This window comes from Hyla sarda, chromosome 5, assembly GCF_029499605.1.
Source record: "Hyla sarda isolate aHylSar1 chromosome 5, aHylSar1.hap1, whole genome shotgun sequence".
NCBI lineage: Eukaryota > Metazoa > Chordata > Amphibia > Anura > Hylidae > Hyla > Hyla sarda.
The window spans coordinates 238,180,183-238,198,913 of NC_079193.1; the positions used below are offsets into that span (position 1 = coordinate 238,180,183).

At 40.8% G+C, this 18,731-nt stretch overlaps 1 protein-coding gene across 9 annotated transcripts in view; it reads right to left on the bottom strand.

Annotated features, from left to right (window-relative positions):
- NFATC1 (nuclear factor of activated T cells 1) overlaps positions 1 to 18,731 on the bottom strand; it is a 233,155-nt gene that overhangs the window by 192,610 nt on the left and 21,814 nt on the right. For 8 of the 9 annotated variants that reach the window (XM_056521384.1, XM_056521378.1, XM_056521386.1 and 5 more), the window contains exon 2: positions 5,391 to 6,468. In XM_056521384.1, coding sequence (XP_056377359.1) covers positions 5,391 to 6,468 — 1,078 coding nt within the window. Of the gene's footprint in view, positions 1 to 5,390; positions 6,469 to 17,367; positions 17,415 to 18,731 lie in introns of those variants that run through there. The other variant, XM_056521382.1, reaches the window with a different exon arrangement.

Genomic DNA, 18,731 nt, shown 5'->3' on the forward strand with positions numbered 1-18,731 from the left:
TCCTTTTTAATGGTGCTTCTTTGATCTATGTTTCTTAAAAAATTATGTGTATACTTATCCAAATGTAATTTTTACATCAGTTAGGCTACTTTCACACTGCCGTTATGCCCTGTCCCTAAACGGCCATTTATAATGGGATCCTTCAGGCGATGGTATTTTGTAGAGGGAGAAGCAGAATTTTTTCTTCTGCTATTCCACTAATATACAGGAGAAAATGCATTTATGTGAATGAATATTTACAACCTTGGACATAAAAAACTGATTAAAAACATTTATTGTAGACATTGCTGAATTTTTTAATTTAGAAAAAACTTTTGACATCAGATGAAAAATCCTCTAAAATGTCTACAGCACATTTAATAAATACATCAGTGCTTTTCTCTTGGATTAACTCTGACCCAGGTGCTCGCAGATTTCACGTCATTGTCAGTCCAGTATGTATCTGAAACGTGAAAAACTGCAGCTGCTCCATATCATGACAAATGTAAACATCGAAGAGTCATTTACAAATCCCTGAGTTGTTAGTGCCGTACTCCAGTGTAAAACGTGGCTCGCTACATGGATGGGCTTCTCAGTAGCAGTGCAGTTTGCCTCTGTATCGTATACTTTTCATTTTTTTTATTACTTCACTCTATTATCTCACATTTACACAGCAGTGACCTTAAAAATGTTTTTTTTAACTTCACATCCATAGAAGGAAGATTACATATGTCAGCTGATATCACACAACTGATAAGATAGTTGCAATTTCTCGTTTTTAGCATGCATGCTGGTATCTGATAAAATGTGCACGATTCTATAACTATGTTTGCTACATGAGCTGGAGATTTTACTTGGCGTGTATTAATGCAATGTAAAAAGCTGACTGGGTTCTGACTACAGCAGAATCTGACAGCTATGAGGGCTCAATCAAAAATATTAGACAATTCTATTTGAAGAACTAAAGATAAAATCCTGAAATAGACAAAATCCATGTTTAATTACTAATGCCATTGTAACATAAATAAGCGTAAATAAGGATTGAAATAATTTACTAAATGGATGATAAATCGTTGACGAAAGATATTTTTAAGCTGAAGAAAAAAAAATGGTATTGTCCAAATTGTAAGAATCATTTTTCTAGTCTTTTACCACTTAAAGGAGTACTCCGCTGCTCAGCGTTTGGAACAAACTGTTCCGAGTGCTGGAGCTGGCACCGTGAGCTTGTGACATCATAGCCCCACCCCCTCATGACATCATGCCCCGCCCCCTCAATGAAAGTCTATGGTAGGGGGCATGATGGCTGTCACGCCCCCTCCCATAGACTTGCATTGAGGGGGCCGGGCTATGATGTCACAAGCTCCCGCCGCTGGCTCCAGCGTTCGGAACAGTTTGTTCCAAACGCTGAGCAGCGGAGTACCCCATTAAAGAAGTTGTAGAGTGTAGTACTATTAAATACCCCTTTCACATACTCTATTCTGACTTAATAGAAGGGTCCTCCCATTCATAAGCCTCATCGGTTAACCTGGGCTTAGAGGGGCTACAAAGGGAGTCTTTAATTCTTTAGGACCCAGAAAGTTTATATATTATATGGACAGCCCACTGGTTTAAAAGAAAATAGCATCACTGTGCCTGAAGTGGCGCTGCAGTGGTACCAAACATATTTATTCTTATTTTTATGCTCTGCAGAACAGCTGGTGGTGGGTTGCTGGGTATCAGCACCCCGCCGATCAGATATTGATGGCCTATCCTATAAATAGAGATAAAAGAGACAGGCGTAGTAACGTAGAGTAGTAACGTTAAAGGGGTTATCCAGAAAAAACTTTTTTTTATATATCAACTGGCTCCAGAAAGTTAAACAGATTTGTAAATTACTTCTATTAAAATTTTTTAATCCTTTCAGTACTTATGAGCTTCTGAAGTTAAGGTTGTTCTTTTCTGTCTAAATCCTCTCTGATGACACGTGTCTCGGGAAACGCCTAGTTAAGAAGAAAATCCCCATAGCAAACCTCTTCTAAACTGGGCGTTTCCCGAGACAGGTGTCATCAGAGAGCACTTAGACAGAAAAGAACAACCTTAACTTCAGAAGCTCATAAGTACTGAAAGGATTAAGATTTTTTAATAGAAGTTATTTACAAATCTGTTTAACTTTCTGGAGCCAGTTGATATATATAAAAAAGTTTTTTCCTGGAATACCCCTTTAAGGTCCCGTAGTGAGATAACTAAATAAATAAATTGCTCACCCTGGGTGGCTGTGCAACTTTATACACAACAATGATGTAAGCATAGGATAGTAGTAGGTCGACTGCTGCCCTCCGGTAGATATATGGCAATATCAAGAAAAGGCTTCAAGGGAACCCGGCTTCACGTGGCTGAATGACCACAACAGGTGAACGGTAAAAGGAATTTATTTGACCAGAATGCAACGCGTTTCGCTGCGCATGCGCAGCGAAACGCGTTGCATTCTGGTCAAATAAATTCCTTTTACCGTTCACCTGTTGTGGTCATTCAGCCACGTGAAGCCGGGTTCCCTTGAAGCCTTTTCTTGATATATCCTATAAATAGGTAGTCAATGTTAAATATCATAAAAACCCCTTTAAGAATTATCTGTCAGATCTGCTGACTAGTCTGTTTTAGCAAATAATTGTATTTCCTGTGAAATAACAATACAAAACCATATTTTCAGAGCAATAAACTGATGTAATGTTTCTATGTAGCTCTCAAAGAAACCGATGAATAAGGCTATGTTCATATTACCGATGTGCTCCAACCCTTTGCACAACAGACATATCCTAGTCCCCACAGATCCCATTGACTTATATGGGATCCATCAGGTGTCTATTATCTTAGGGGAGGTGAGTGGGGAAAAAACATAGTACATGCATTTTTTTATCCGCTGAATTCCATCCTTTTGCGAGAGGGCTCAACAGTAATTTGAACATAGCCTAAATCTACAACTATTACTACTCCCCTTGGCAAAGGGGTGGGTCCCTACAAGTCATTACTAACGGGACAGTGTCAGACTGTTATTGTTGGAGTAAAATCATTTCTATATTAATAAAATGATCTGTTATTAGAAAATAATGCTAAGGCCTCAGCGGACAGATTGAATAATGTCAACTATAACATTGTTAATGGGCGAGAAGCATTTGCATCAACTTGGTTTAACGTTTTCTATGCATTAGGAATAAGTATGTGCACCCTTGTGATAAGAAGCATTATGGGAACATGACAAAAAAATATTTCTCACAATTTACCCTCATATAATGTGTTACGATGCTTGTTTGCATGAGTGACATAGGCCCAGACGTAGAATGCACTAAGATCAATTTAAGCAATGTAAATATTTGACACTTTCAGCTTCTGAAAAAGCTGAGACATTGCATGAGACAGGCCTCTGCACCATGAATATGCAACCACACAACAAACTTCCGCTTTATGGTCACTATCTTTTCATTGTTTAACCCCCTCACTGCCTAGGGAGCCTGCCAGGCAATATATTTTACAGCCACAAGACATATAGCTGATTCTCTTTTTTCTATACCTTGCAGAAGATTTATGCATTTTGGGGACTGAAATGGAAATATGCAGACCATATCCTCAGAGGGAATAGCATAAGAGTCCAACTACCTACAATGCTAATATCAGCTTCTTCAGCATAAGATAATAACTTGTCTAAAATTTGATACTTTTTTTTTTTGGGAAGACGTGGAATGTATATGCCTTAATTCGGACTCAAGAATGCAGTGTTTTTATCTGTTTCATATGTTGCTCATACATCATGTGTTTCATGATCTGTAGCTTTTGCCATGATTAAATGGGGACTTTCAACACTGTCTGTCTCAGCAGACTTAACATCTGTGACTCAGAAAACTTACTGGTCTTACATTTTTTATACTCGTCTATACTGCAGTCAAATATAAAACCTTTCAACTAATAAATTGTGAAAAAATAATGTATAGTGAAAGTTTTTGGCTTTATAAAACATTTCCCAGGGGCAGGGGATGGTAGTAACAATAAAAAATAAAATAAAAAAGAGCAAGTAAACATGACCAGCAAGGCTACAAACTGATTGCAGTACCGTGTACAGTGACATCACTAAGGCATTTCTGCCGGTGAGTGCAATAGGAGCCATGGACTGGGAGCCAGCGGAGGGGTGAGTATAAGTTTTTACTATGATCCTCTGCCTTTGGGTATATTTGTTTACTAACCCAAAAACCTTTTTAATAACAGAAACTGGATTTTGCAGCTACAAGCACTCTGAGAAAATAGCTGTATAAAAAGTGACTCATATCAAATATGGAAAATTTAGCTCTCTAGCATAAACTGTAATAAATGCAGTTTTTCTTGTCTTGGCCCTAAGCCACAGATACAACAGGCACCCCTTCAACAATACGACAGAATGTCTTTGTATGTTCATCTAAGGGTTAATGATGTAATATAAATACTATTGGCCTCTCCTGTTCCCAACATGCCTGATGAAGCGGATTTGCTGCGAAATGCGTTGCATTATGGATAATAATAAGTCAGCTTAATTTAAACCTGAATCCTCAGAATTCTGACACAATTTTGAAACGTGGAATCGCAGTTTAGGCTACGTCCTTTTAGCTAAAGCCACGCCTTTAATACCAAAGCCATATCCCCTTCATGAAACAGCAAAAAAAAAAAAAAAAAGAGACTAAAACGCATAATAAATCAGCATGTGCATCATTTTCAATAGAAAATTTGCCTCATTGCATACAATTTGTACGACACGTATCTCGCTCTAAAGACTTAGGCTGCTTTCACACTGTGAAAAGTACCCGTTATATAACACCCGTTATAAAATAGTGGGCGATCGCGGGGTCAAACCGCCATTAGAAAATCCCTAACATACGTTAGAAAATCCCATTATAGTCTATGGGATTTTTCTAATAGCCGTTTTAATCCGTTATCACCAGTTATTCATAACGGACGTTATTTTGTGACGGGCGATTGAACGGAAGAAATAGTGCATGCACTATTTCTCCCGTTACTATCTTCCGTCATAAAATAACGCCCGTTAACGGTTTAAAACGGCTATTAGAAAAATCCCATAGACTATAATGGGATTTTCTAAACGTATGTGAGGGATTTTCTAATGGCGGTTTAACCCCACGATCGCCCTCTATTTTATAACAGATGTTATATAATGGATACTTTTCACAGTGTGAAAGCAGCCTTAGAGGAGAAAATAAATTGCCAAATTTTGTTAAAAAAAACTTGTTTATGTTGTAAACAGAATTTGCAAACAAAGAAACATAACCATTACCCATAATTTGAAGCATGTTTGTGTCAAATTTCTATCTAAAATTACAATAATGGTACAACAGTTTAATGTGCACTCAAATGAATGAATACCTTATATACGGTACCTAATTTTAATGTCTTACCTCATATAGGATGTTGGGGAAATGTTCTTTGGTTTGGCCCAGTGATAAGGATGCTGTGGCACTGATAAATATTGTTCACAAGGCATGGTTTTCCTGATGTGGTAGAAGTCTTCTGATGGCAAATCGGTGGCTAGTGACAGTGTGTCATGTTCATCACAAATGGGCTCCGTTTTTAGAGCCATATTTGGGGTGTGATCTATTGCTGTTTTCCGGGATTTAATTGGAATGCCATCATTCATGTCTATGGGGTCAGTGGTAAGAGCATTGATAGCTGCCACTATAGCCAAATTGGTATACTGGTGAGTGTTCCCCTGCCAGGTCTCCTCAGTGATGCTAACTCTGGGGGAATTGTGAGGAGATGGAGTAGGAGACTGGTGAGGAGAGTAAGAGGTTTGTCTACCATTGATGTTATATTTTCTTTTGAACGGAGATGTAGGACGTGAGTTTGGAGCAGTGAGCCAGTTTTCCTCCGATATACTTGTCCTGGGAGATGTAGATGGGGAATGCCTGGGTGAGTTTACCAAATTACAGGCCACCATATTTCTGTGATAGCCGTCATCTGGCTCAGTGGTTTTGGGGGATACACAAGGTGATTGCCATGGAGAGGTCTGAGGGGAAGTATATGGATAAGAATAATTTGACTCAAAAGAGGAAGCTTCTGAGTTACAGCTTCTGGAAGACAAACTGCTTGCTGGACTCAAGCAAGAAGGGTCTCGGTAGGTGTCAACATTTGGTAAGTTCAACGTAGCAGTAGAAAGTGTTCGTTTAGGTATGGATTCTTCCACATCACCTTCATGAAAAAACTGGTTATTGCCACTGTGAATCCCCAGACAAGAAGTGATTTCAATTCTAGGACTTTCTAATGGTGCTCCATTAGGCCTTATGTTCGGAGATAGGTAGTATCCAGAGGCTTCATTCTCAGGATTCCCTCCATATCCAGATGAATGACTTGCTGATGGAATAATGGAAATGATTGGGTTGGATGACTGAACACCATGGCATGGAGTTGGTAATGAAGAATTCATCACACCCAGTGATAGGCTGGCACTTAAATTGGAAGATGCATAGTTATAGTTTTCTGGAAAAAAAAACGATGAAAGATGTCAAGTTTAGTTAAAAAAGAAAAATAATGACATGCATGTGCTTTATCTAAGACTCCTTTCACACTAGTGATTTCTCCGTTATTGAAGTTCCATCGCATGCGACGGAACTTCAATAACGGCAAAATCACTAGTGTGAAAGGAGCCTAAAAAGGTAAGTAAAAAAAAATAGCATGTTTCAAAAGATGGTAAAATGCCAGATGAACATAAAATGAATATAATAATTCATAAAAAATATGGTAGTTAACAAGATAATGTAATAATAATTATACAGTAAATCGTTGATCGTCTGAAACTTGTTTCTGGTAGGCAGCTGGCTGATGGATGTGTGATTAAAAAAAGAAAATTTTTAGAGAAGGGGAGATATGGATATTGAAGTGATTCTCTCTTTTCCCCATTGACTTCTATGGGGAAGGTCATATTCCTTAGTAAATCCACATTGCTGAAGTTTTTACAGCACTGAGGATTTATTTTTTTATTTTTATACATTTCTTTTGTATAAATTTACATATCTGCAATCATATCCAAAGTGGTAATTTTGCATAAAATCTGCGCAATGATGTTTTTTTTCAGGAGTGTAACAAGCAAGCTCGCTCCGCTGCTAAGCTTCATAGCAACTACCAGCAACTACTACGGCTATTTGTGTTTTTTTCTTTTTGTTTTTTTTGTATTTCTATCCTGAATCATTTCACTCCTTAGGCAGGCCTAAAACACACATGATGAAGGGGCAGTCAGTCGACAATCGCTGCTAGCAATGTCCAGGATTCTGCACAACATATAGACCTACAGTAGTTGTTCACCGCACTCTAAACCTATGTAACCTAAAACAACTGGCTTATAGATGATATTAAAAAACAGGAAAGAAAATTTAGGGGGGTTTCCAGGACCCTTTCATTGATGGCCTATCCTCAGCACCCTAGTTTAATACATACACATACAGCACAGAAAACAGACAGTTCTACACATTGTGTAATGTCCATGGTAGGTTACTGCAATAGCCCAGAACAGCCCCTATACCAGTCTTTCTACGGCTGTTGCCAAACTACAATTCCCAGCATGCCCGGACAGCCAAAGGCTGTCCGGGCATACTGGGAGTTGTAGTTTTGCAGCAGCTGGGGGCACACTGATTGTGAACCACTGCACTACACAATGTACAGAGTATAGGCTGTAATAAAAATAAAAATAAAACACTAAAAAAGATAGGTATCCGTTTTATCTTAGCAAACTATTTATTAGGCTATTGCTGGAACAGCAGAAAACTCACCAAACTTGCCCTGCCCTCCCACCCACTGTAAAGATAGATTCCATAACTAAAACAGTTTCCCCACACTAAAATTACACCAACAAAACATCTGCATTGCCTATATAGAAAAGTAGTACAATGCTATTAATAGAGGACCATATGCAGACTAAATATTGAACGCTACAATGTATAAACAACTACAAGTTGAGATACATGTATTACTGATCCTGAAATTCAACAAATTTAACTAATTCATACAAATGTTATTTAAGATGTTTCAGAAGAGAATTGAAATGTGATGCTCTTGGGCATGGGAGCCAAGTAGTACAGAAATGAAAACATGCTGAATTTGCATTCATAAGTAATAGTCACTAAATGGTGGAATCGAAGCAGCATTCTGCCCGTATTCTATACAGAGGATAAACACCCATACACACTACGACTTCCCTACTATGGTAATACATTATTATTGCTCAATGGTAAGGACTGTTGCCATGCAGCGCTGGAGTCCTAGGTTCAAGTCCCACCAAGGACAACATCTGCAATGAGTTTGTATCTTATCCCTGTGTTTGCGTGGGTTTCCTCTGGTTTACTCACACACTTTAACCCCTTAAGGACCGGAGGTTTTTCCGTTTTTGCATTTTCGTTTTTTGCTCCTTGCCTTTAAAAAATCATAACTCTTTCAAATTTACACCTAAAAATCCATATGATGGCTTATTTTTTGCGCCACCAATTCTACTTTGTAATGACGTCAGTCATTTTGCCCAAAAATCTATGGTGAAGCGGGAAAAAAAATCATTGTGCGACAAAATTGAAAAAAAAACCCGGTTTTGTAACTTTTGGGGGCTTCCGTTTCTACGTAGTACATTTTTCGGTAAAAATGACACCTGATATGTATTCTGTAGGTCCATACGATTAAAATGATACCCTACTTATATAGGTTTGATTTTGTCGGACTTCTGGAAAAAATCATAACTACATGCAGGAAAATTAATACGTTTAAAATTGTCATCTTCTGACCCCTATAACTTTTTTATTTTTCCGTGTATGGGGCGGTATGAGGGCTCATTTTTTGCGCCGTGATCTGAAGTTTTTAACGGTACCATTTTTGCACCGCACGCGGTGATACCACATATGTTTATTTTTATTTACACTGTGTTTTTTTTTTATTGGAAAAGGGGGTGATTCAAACTTTTAATAGGGGAGGAGTTAAATGATCTTTATTCACTTTTTTTTTTCTCACTTTTTTTTTGCAGTGTTATAGGTCCCATAGGGACCTATAACGCTGCACACACTGATCTTCTATGTTGATCACTGGTTTCTCATAAGAAACCAGTGATCAACGATTCTGCCGCATGACTGCTCAGGCCTGGATCACAGGCACTGAGCAGTCATTCGGCGATCGGACAGCGAGGAGGCAGGAAGGGGCCCTCCCGCTGTCCTGTCAGCTGTTCGGGATGCCGCGATTAGCCGCGGCTATCCCGAACAGCTCGACTAAGCTAGTCGGGAACTTTCACTTTCACTTTTAGCCGCGCGGCTCAGCTCTGAGCGCGCGGCTAAAGGGTTAATAGCGCGCGGCGCCGTGATCGGCGCTGTGCGCTATTAGAGGCGGGTCCCGGCTTCACTATGACGCCGGGCCCGCCATGATATGACGCGGGGTTACTGTGTAACCCCGCGTTATATCAGAAGAGCAGGACCAAGGACGTACCGGTACGTCCTTGGTCCTTAAGGGGTTAAATGGTTAACGACCAAGGACGTGTATACACGTCCTTGTGCCGTTAAAGGGGTATGGCGCGGGCTCCCTATTCGAGCCTGCGTCATACTGGCCGGCCCTCAGCTGATTCTACTAGCTGAGGGCCAGCATTAATAGCTGACATGCGGCGATTGCTGCTGTCAAAGCTGACAGAGGTGTCTAAAGAACCCTGTAAACGTTCTCTGGTGGTCCAGTGGGGTGGATCGCCCCCCCCCCCCCAGTGCGATTGCGGGGGGGTGATCCACTTATGAGGTAGCTGGAGGGCTTACCTCTCATCCTGTGTCAGCTGCTACACTGTGAATGATAAAGCCTGGCAAGACCAGGCTTTATCAATCAAGCACAGAGCACACAGATCAATGTGGTTCTGTGGAACCACATTGATTTGTATGAGGAATCAAATGATTCCTCCTAAGGGGACTAAAAGTGTAAAAAAAAAAAAGTTTCAAAAACACACACATTGACCCCTTTCTTATTAAAAATTTAAATCACCCCCCATTTCCCAAATGACATATAAAAAATATGTAAACATAATAAAAATAAACATAAGTGGTATCGCCGTATGCGTAACACTAAACTATAAACTCCAAACTATAAAAATATAAGGTTAGTTAAACCGCGCGGTCAATGCCGTATATGTAAAAAAATTCCAAAGTTCAAAATTGCGTATTCTTGGTCACTTTGTATACCATAAAAAAATGTGTAAAAAGTCCAATCAAAACATAGGGGTCAGAAGAGGACAATTTTAAACATACTAATTTTGGTACATGTAGTTATAATTTATTTTAAGTACGGTAGTAAATTAAGAAAACCTACATAAATTGGATATCATTGTAACCCTATGGACCTGCAGAATAAATATATGGTGCATTTTTACCAACAAGTGCACTGCGTAGAATCGGAAGCCCCAAAAAGTTACAAAATGGCGTGTTTTCTAATTTTGCACCACAAATATTTTTTTCCTGGGTTCGCTGTAAATTTTGTGGTGAAATGATTAATGGCATTATAAAGTACAATTGGTGGCGCAAAAAAGTAAGACCTCATATGAGTCTGTAGGTGCAAAATTGAAAGCGTTATGATTTTTAGAAGATGATAAGGAAAAAAATCTAAGTGGAAAAACTGAAAAACCCTGACTCCTTGAGGGGTTACTGATAGGGGATTTAGATTGTGAGCCCCAATAGGGAAAGGGGGGCAATTTTAGTGTACAGTGCTGGGGAATCTGTAAGTGCTATACAAATAATAATTATTATTGTAATAATAATGAATAATAATAATTGTATGCATGCAATTCTAGGTAAATTAAAAAAATGCATTGCAGATTAACAGTTTCTACAGCTCTATTTTAGCTGCCAAGGGCCTATAAACCTGGATGAAATCTATATACTGTGGAATATACTATATCTACACATTTCTAATGTATTTCTAATGTATTTACAAATTTCTAATGTATTTATAACATGACACACATACATAAATAGGAATTACATAGCCTGAGGATATATAGTCTCCATTTTCTTCCTTAAAGGGGTTAGCCAGAAAAAAACTTTTTTTTACATATCAACTGGCTCCAGAAACAGATTTGTAAATTACTTCTATTAAAAAAATCTTAATCCTCCCAGTACTTATGAGCTGCTGAAGTTGAGTTGTTCTTTTCTGTCTAACTGCTCTCTGATGACACCTGTCTCGGGAACTGTCCAGAGTAGAAGCAAATCCCCATAGCAAACCTCTTCTACTCTGTGCAGTTCCTAAGACAAGCAGAGATGTCAACAGAGAGCACTGTTGCCAGACAGAAAAGAAAAACTCAACTTCAGCAGATGATAATTATTGGAAGGATTAAGATTTTTTAATAGAAGTAATTTACAAATCTGCTTAACTTCCTGGAGCCTGTTGAGATATATATATTAGTTTTTCCTGGAATACCCCTTTAAAGATCCCAGACATTTGCATACATTTGCTCTGACAAGCATTTAGATATATCACTATACCATACATTAGGAAAAGATCCGAGATAGTAGTTTAAAAGTTTTTATACAATGTGAAAGACAGGATTATAATGATTTACATTGCAAATCATATTATACTTTCTATAGCTCTATAGGCAACATCTCCAGCACCAGGATACACATATAAGATTACTCAAATATTCTATGGTAGCTGAGCCGCACTCATCATCCCCTCCTCAGATCTAAGGCTGGACTCTTAAGTCTGTTTTTATTCCAACAACATCACATGGCTTATTTTTTATAACCTAGATTGGTGTGATACTGCAAACACATGTAAACAAATGGCAACTCTGTAGCTTTGTGCCGCATTTCTGTCCTCTCATCCATGCATAACAAAGGGATGGAGGCTGCAATTTAGATGCCCTGTAAATAGACTATAATTAGAGTTTCAGATCTGTGTAAATGCATTTTAAGTCTTGTACGCCAGGAGTTCCTTCCATTCAGTACATGCGGTACTCAGCTTGCCAGGGGTGTTAATGGCAGATGGCAGCATCCCACTGTGGAACGACTACTAAGCCACATGCCATTTGGTGAGTTAAATCAACATCCATTTATCAGCAACAGAATCGAAAAGATGATTCAAATGCTGATTGTCAAAGATATGACATTAAAGTCATGATGGATATGAGGCAGTGAGAACCTAAAGCCTGACATTTCCCTCAGAAACAAGTATTATATCTCAAGCCTCAAACATATCCACCACAGTTTCTAAAAAAGACAGCGTTCTCATGAGGCGGTGATGACGATACTGGGGACCACACATGGTGACATGACAAGACCCCTTTATGACCCAGTGCTAGTCCTGCCATAATCCACTCATCAATCCTAGTGAGATGTCAATCAGGATGAGTGATTATCTGGGAGGCAGCAGATAAACGGTGATAACTATCCTTAGCATCCTGCCGTGTGAGGAGAGTCTGGTCATTTACACTCTCCAGCATGGGAGAAATGCCTAAAAACAACAACTGTGCTTTATTCTATTATCTACTAGATAAAAACATTTTTGTTGTTTGCATTAATGTAAACTGCAGCTAATTTAAAGTCGTAAATGTACCGTATATTAGCAAGAGGTAACTCATTTACCATAGCCAGTACTAAATAAAAATACCCATTTGTTATCAGGTTAAAGGGGTACCCCACCCCTAGACATCTTATCCTCTATCCAAAGGATAGGGGATAAGATGTCAGATCGAGGGGGTCCCGCCGCTGGGGACCCCTGCAATATAGCATGCGGCACCCACCTGTTTCTGCTCCAGAAGCACTGGAGGGTCTGGGTCCCCGTGTGACGTCCGTCCCCGTGTGACGTCACACCCCGTCCCCTCAATGCAAGTCTATGGGAGGGGGCGTGACTTCCGTTCCCGTGGTCGGGACCTAGACCCTCCAGCGCTTCCGGAGCAGAAACAGGTGGGTGCTCCAGGAAAAAAACTTTTTTTTATATATATCAACTGGCTCCAGAAAGCTAAACAGATTTGTAAATTACTTCTATTAAAAAAAATCTTAATCCTTTCAATAATTATCAGCTGCTGAAGTTGAGTTGTTGTTTTCTGTCTGGCAACAGTGCTCTCTGCTGACATCTCTGCTTGTCTCGGGAACTGCACAGAGTAGAATAGGTTTGCTATGGGAATTTGCTTCTAAACTGGGCGGTTCATCAGAGAGCACTTAGAAAGAAAAGAACAACTCAACTTCAGGAGCTCATAAGTACTGAAAGGATGATTTTTTTATAGAAGTAATTTACAAATCTGTTTAACTTTCTGAAGCCAGTTGATGTATAAAAAAAAAGTTTTTTCCTGGATAACCCCTTTAAGTGCCTACTTGGAGCATCCAATAAATAACAATAACGCAGCACAATATTCATATATTTTATACCACATTGCTAGTGGAGCCCCTATAGCGGTTCTCCACTATTTATGCTGCCCTGCCATCAGCACCTGGGCGTACAATAATCTAAAGGAGAACTGATACCTAATCTCTAGCTAGATCCCCTAGCAGATGTCTTAGGTTATTTTTACTAGTCCAGTGCAGCACTGTTACTGGTACAAGCCTGTCACTCTACCGGAGTGCTAAGCAAGTTTGCTGCACACGAGATGCCAAATCATTTCAGATTTGGAAGAAGTCCTGGAGGAGATGACAAACCTTCATTTCATCGAGCAGAATAACTGTCTATATCCAGTGCAAGTCGAATGTGATATCGGAAAAATATTTGTTTGAGCAACTTTAATGTAAAGTAAACTACAAACTACAACACACCATTAGATCTAAATCTTTTGTTGTATAAACATAAAGCAAATCCTTTACTAGTGCTATGAATAACACACCTAAAACATACTGTAGTGAGTATTTCTAAAATATCAATAAGAAAAAGTTAAAGTGCAGAATAAATAAATAAATAAATAAATAAATAAATAAATAAATAAATACATAAATAAACATTGGTGTCAAATTGCTGGATTATGGCACTAATGTCTGATCAATGGAGGTCTAACTTTTGTGACCTCAGTCGAACCCTAGAGTAAAGTAGCTAAGACAATGGCATGCCACTTTGTCTTAGCTACTTTACTCAGGCCACATGGTCACCTGATGGCACCTGATGGCCCTTGACCTAGAGAGGTGGAGCCCGTGTCAGTCAGACATTTATGGCATATCCTCTAGGTATGCTATACATGTCCCAGATGGGAATACAACTTTGAATGAGTTGTCTTAAAGGGGTACTCCGCTGCTCAGAGTTTGGAACAAACTGTTCCAAGCGCTGGAGCCGATGCTGGGAGCTTTTGACGTCATAGCCCCGCCCCCTCATGACATCACTCCCTGCCCCCTCAATGTAAGTCTATGGGAGGGGGCGTGACGGTCGCCACGTCCCCTCCCATAGACTTGCATTGAGGGGGCGGGGCATGACATCATGAGTGGGCAGGGTTATGACGTCACGAGCTCCCGACGCCGGCTCCAGCGCTTTGAAAAGTTTGTTCCAAACTCTGAGCAGCGGAGTACCCCTTTAAGACAACTCATTCAAAGTTGTATTCCCATCTGGGACATGTATAGCATACCTAGAGGATATGCCATAAATGTCTGACTGACAAGGGCTCCACCTCTGTAGGTCAAGGGCCTCCTAACTTTGCCAGTGTCTGACAGCGGGGACCTCCGCAATCTCCGCATCAAAATCTTCCTGTGCACAGAGCGGAGTAAACACACCTGCTATGTGTATTCTTTATGGGCGTGCCGGAGACAACCGAGTACAGAGCTCGTGTAGCTCTGGCACTCTCATATAGAATGCATACAGAGGGCATGGTGACCCCGCTCTGTGTACAGGAAGATTTATGCACTGTTCTAAGGGGTCCCAGCGGTAGAACCCCCGTGATCAGACACTCATCCCCTGTTCTGGGGATAAGTTTTCAAACACATACATTACAGGGATGTATGCAAAAAATGTACATATACAACAGTTTATAGCACATCGTGAGTGAGGAGGACGCCGACTACAAACAGAACTGCAAGAAATACCTATTCTATGTATTGCAGAAAAAGTACAGGAAGCTTAAAGGGGTTATCCAGGAAAAAACTTATATATATATATATATATATATATATATATATATATATATATATATATAAACTGGCTCCAGAAAGTTAAACAGATTTGTAAATTACTTCTATAAAAAAATCTTAATCCTTTCAGTACTTATGAGCTGCTGAAGTTGAGTTTTTCTTTTCTGTCTAAGTGCTCTCTGATGACACGTGTCTCGGGAACCGCCCAGTTTAGAAGCAAATCCCCATTGCAAACCTCTTCTATACTGGGCGGTTCCCGAGACACGTGTCATTATTTCTTTTTTTATAGAAATGTATACAATATAATAAAACAGGGATTTCCAAACTGTGGCCCTCCAGATGTTGCAAAACTACAACTCACAGCATGCCCGGACAGCCAATGGCTGTCCGGGCATGCTGGGAGTTGTAGTTTTGCAACATCTGGAAGCCACAGTTTGGACACCACTGTAATAAAATATTCTGCCACATGTGGATGTACCCTTGGGGAAAATACAACCTAAACGCATTACTTTTAGAAAAATATTATATTTTTATATGTTTATATTATATTGCAGCAATATTGGGTGCGGAAATGCTGCAGATTTGGTAAGTATTGTAACTTTGCTGTTACTGTACTCTTCTGTGGAATGCCATACAGTTTTTGGATACGGTTTTTCAAACCACACGGTTTTTTACTTTTTTTTTTCTGGACAGAAAACCGTGGTCTACCACGGTTTTTGGTCCGGGTGAAAAACTGTATTAACCTGTATACGTTTTTTTTTTTTTTTTTTAACATGGGAGTCAATGGGAACCGTACAGAACTGTATGTGCGTACGGTTCCATCCGGTTTTCACCATACAGTTTTAGACTTTGCACAGTTTTTTTTCTTGGAATTTCAATCAATCAAACAAGTGAAACTTTATTCATAATGGGGTCAAAAAATCTAAACGTATACTTTTTTTTCTTAAAAAACGGATGCAACTGGACATCATTTCTCAAACCGTATACAGATAAAAATTTGTACACACGTTTTGATTCAGTTTAGTCAGGTTTTGAGGAATCCGCTTTTTTATTTTAAAAAACCTGATAAAAAAACTGTATTGCAAAAACGTGGTGTGAACCCACCCTTATAGGACTGGAGACAAGTTAGTGCTGCTGTATTCTGCTCACACATGACAGTCTGCACAGGATTCAACTGTAGCAAACTCTCTGCTGTGAGAAGCATTAGGTTCATTCAGGTTTTTCAGCCTCTGTGGAATAAGGGGACAGATTTACTAAACCCTTGGAAACATAGCCCAGGCAGTGTAAGGATTCTCCAGATTTTGTTGTGGCCAATGCTGAATGATAAATGTGGTGGATCTCTACACTTGTCTAATGTAAATACTGTTGCCCTTTGCCATGTTTTAAGCAGCGCCTTTCACACGAGGTCATGCCCCCTTTCTCTCTATATCCCTGTGAGGCATGGAATGTATCTAAAAGGACATGCTCCACATTTTAGATGCAAACACAACAGTAACCCGGCCGCAGGGTTTCCATCAGCAGGAAGCAGAGATCGTTAAAATGATGAGAAAACGTACCACAAAGTATCTGACAAAGTTGCATAACTTTTAACTACACATTAAATAACAATATTGGAGACACCCTTTCAACTTGTTACTGCATTTATTCCAGTAACATCATTGTGGAATACCAGAAAGCAGCTTGTCCCCAAATCCCCAAATTCTGGTGTGCTATCCGTGTGGCATCATCCCCAAAAACACTGGAGGCTGTAATCTCTGCCAAAGGTGCTTCAACTAAGTACTGAGGTAAAGGAGATATGCAGCATAAATGTTTTATGTCCCCCTGTGCCTGGGCTGCAAAAACTAATAAAACTAACTTTAAAAGGGGTACTCCGCACCCCTAGACATCTTATCCCCTATCCAAAGGATAGGAGATAAAATGTCAGACCCCCGGGATCTCGTCTGCAGCACCCACCTCACACCGGCAACACTGGAGGCTTCGGATCCTGACCACAATGGCGGACGAGCGTGACGTCATGACCCTGCCCCGTGTGACGTCACGCCCCGCCCCCTCAATGCAAGTCTATAGGGGGGGGCGTGACGGACCTCCCATAGACTTGCATTGAGGGGGCGGGGCGTGAAGTCACAAGGGGCGAAGTTGTGACGTCACGCTCGTCCGCCATTGTGGTCAGGATCCGAAGCCTCCAGCATTGCCGGTGTGAGGGGGAAGCCGTAAAGGTGGGTGCTGCTGCCGAGATCCCGGGGGTCCCCAGAAGCGGGAACCCGGCGATCTGACATCTTATCCCCTATCCTTTGGATAGGGGATAAGATGTCTAGGGGTGCAGAGTACCCCTTTAACTCACCTTCATACGTTCCCCCATTGCTCCAGTATCGGCATCCAGTTCCTCCCCTGCTGCTGGTCTCTTAGGCTCGAAACATCACGCTGCGGTCAGCGTATCACCAGCCGCAGCAATGTCCCGCCTCGACCGGTGATAGGCTGAGCGAACGGTCATGTGAGGAGTCGGCTGACCGCAACGTGATGTTTCAAGCATACGAAGCACGGAGCCAAGCAGCAGCAGAGGAACGGGACGCGGATACCAGAGCAACAGGGGAACATAGGTATGTGAGTTATAGTTTGTTTTATTAGTTTCTGCAGCCCGGGCACATGGGGACATAAAACATTTATGCTGCATATCTCCTGTAGGCCCCTTTCACACTGCCTGTATGCTCCAGCAAAATCGTCCATCAAACTCCAACTTTTTATACATTTTTTTGCATTTTGCCGGCCGTAATTTTGCCGGGGGAAATCTGGCAAATAGCGGGGCCCGATGGACCCCATTGTTTTCAATAGCAGCTGTTATTTTTGGAGAGAAAAAGATGGTGCAAGCACAATTTTTTCACCAACTTTTCTCGATCCTAAAATAACGGACTTTACACCACCGGAGACAGCTGGCAGTGTGAACGTAGCCTTAAAGGGTCTGAATATTTATATCCAAGTAATATTTTAGTTTTTCCTTTTCGATAAATTAGCAAAGATTTCTATAATTCTGTTTCCACTTTGTCATTATGGGGTACTGAATGCAGAATGATTGGGGGGGATTTTTATTTTTTTTTAGTGCAAGGCCACAACATAAAATGTGACATTCAGACAGGTGTGACACATTCTCGCCCAGACATAAACATCCACTGTGGCCTCCCTAAGGCTGGTATGTTTCACCAGTATAGGAGCGTGCTGCAGTCTGTACCCCGCTATACAGAGGGCTGGCATATAAAAAGAACTATAGAGGGGTTCACACATTGTATTTTGTTATGGTTTTTATGCGCTCTTTCTTTCTTTTCTTCAAAATATAAAGGAAGGGCTTATACTTTCTGCTGAATCCACTTCTGACTGTTATGCCGAGCGCTCCGGGTTCCCGCTCCTCCCCGGAGCGCTCGCTTCACCTCCTCCGCTGCAGCGCCCCGGTCACGTCCTCTGACCCGGGGCGCTGCGATCCTGCTGCTAGCCGGGATGCGATTCGCGATGCGGGTAGCGCCCGCTCGCGATGCGCACCCCGGCTCTCCTACCTGACTCGCTCCCCGTCTGTTCTGTCCCGGCGCGCGCGGCCCCGCTCCCTAGGGCGCGCGCGCGCCGGGTCTCTGCGATTTAAAGGGCCACTGCGCCGCTGATTGGCGCAGTGGTTCCAATTAGAGTTATCACCTGTGCACTCCCTATATTACCTCACTTCCC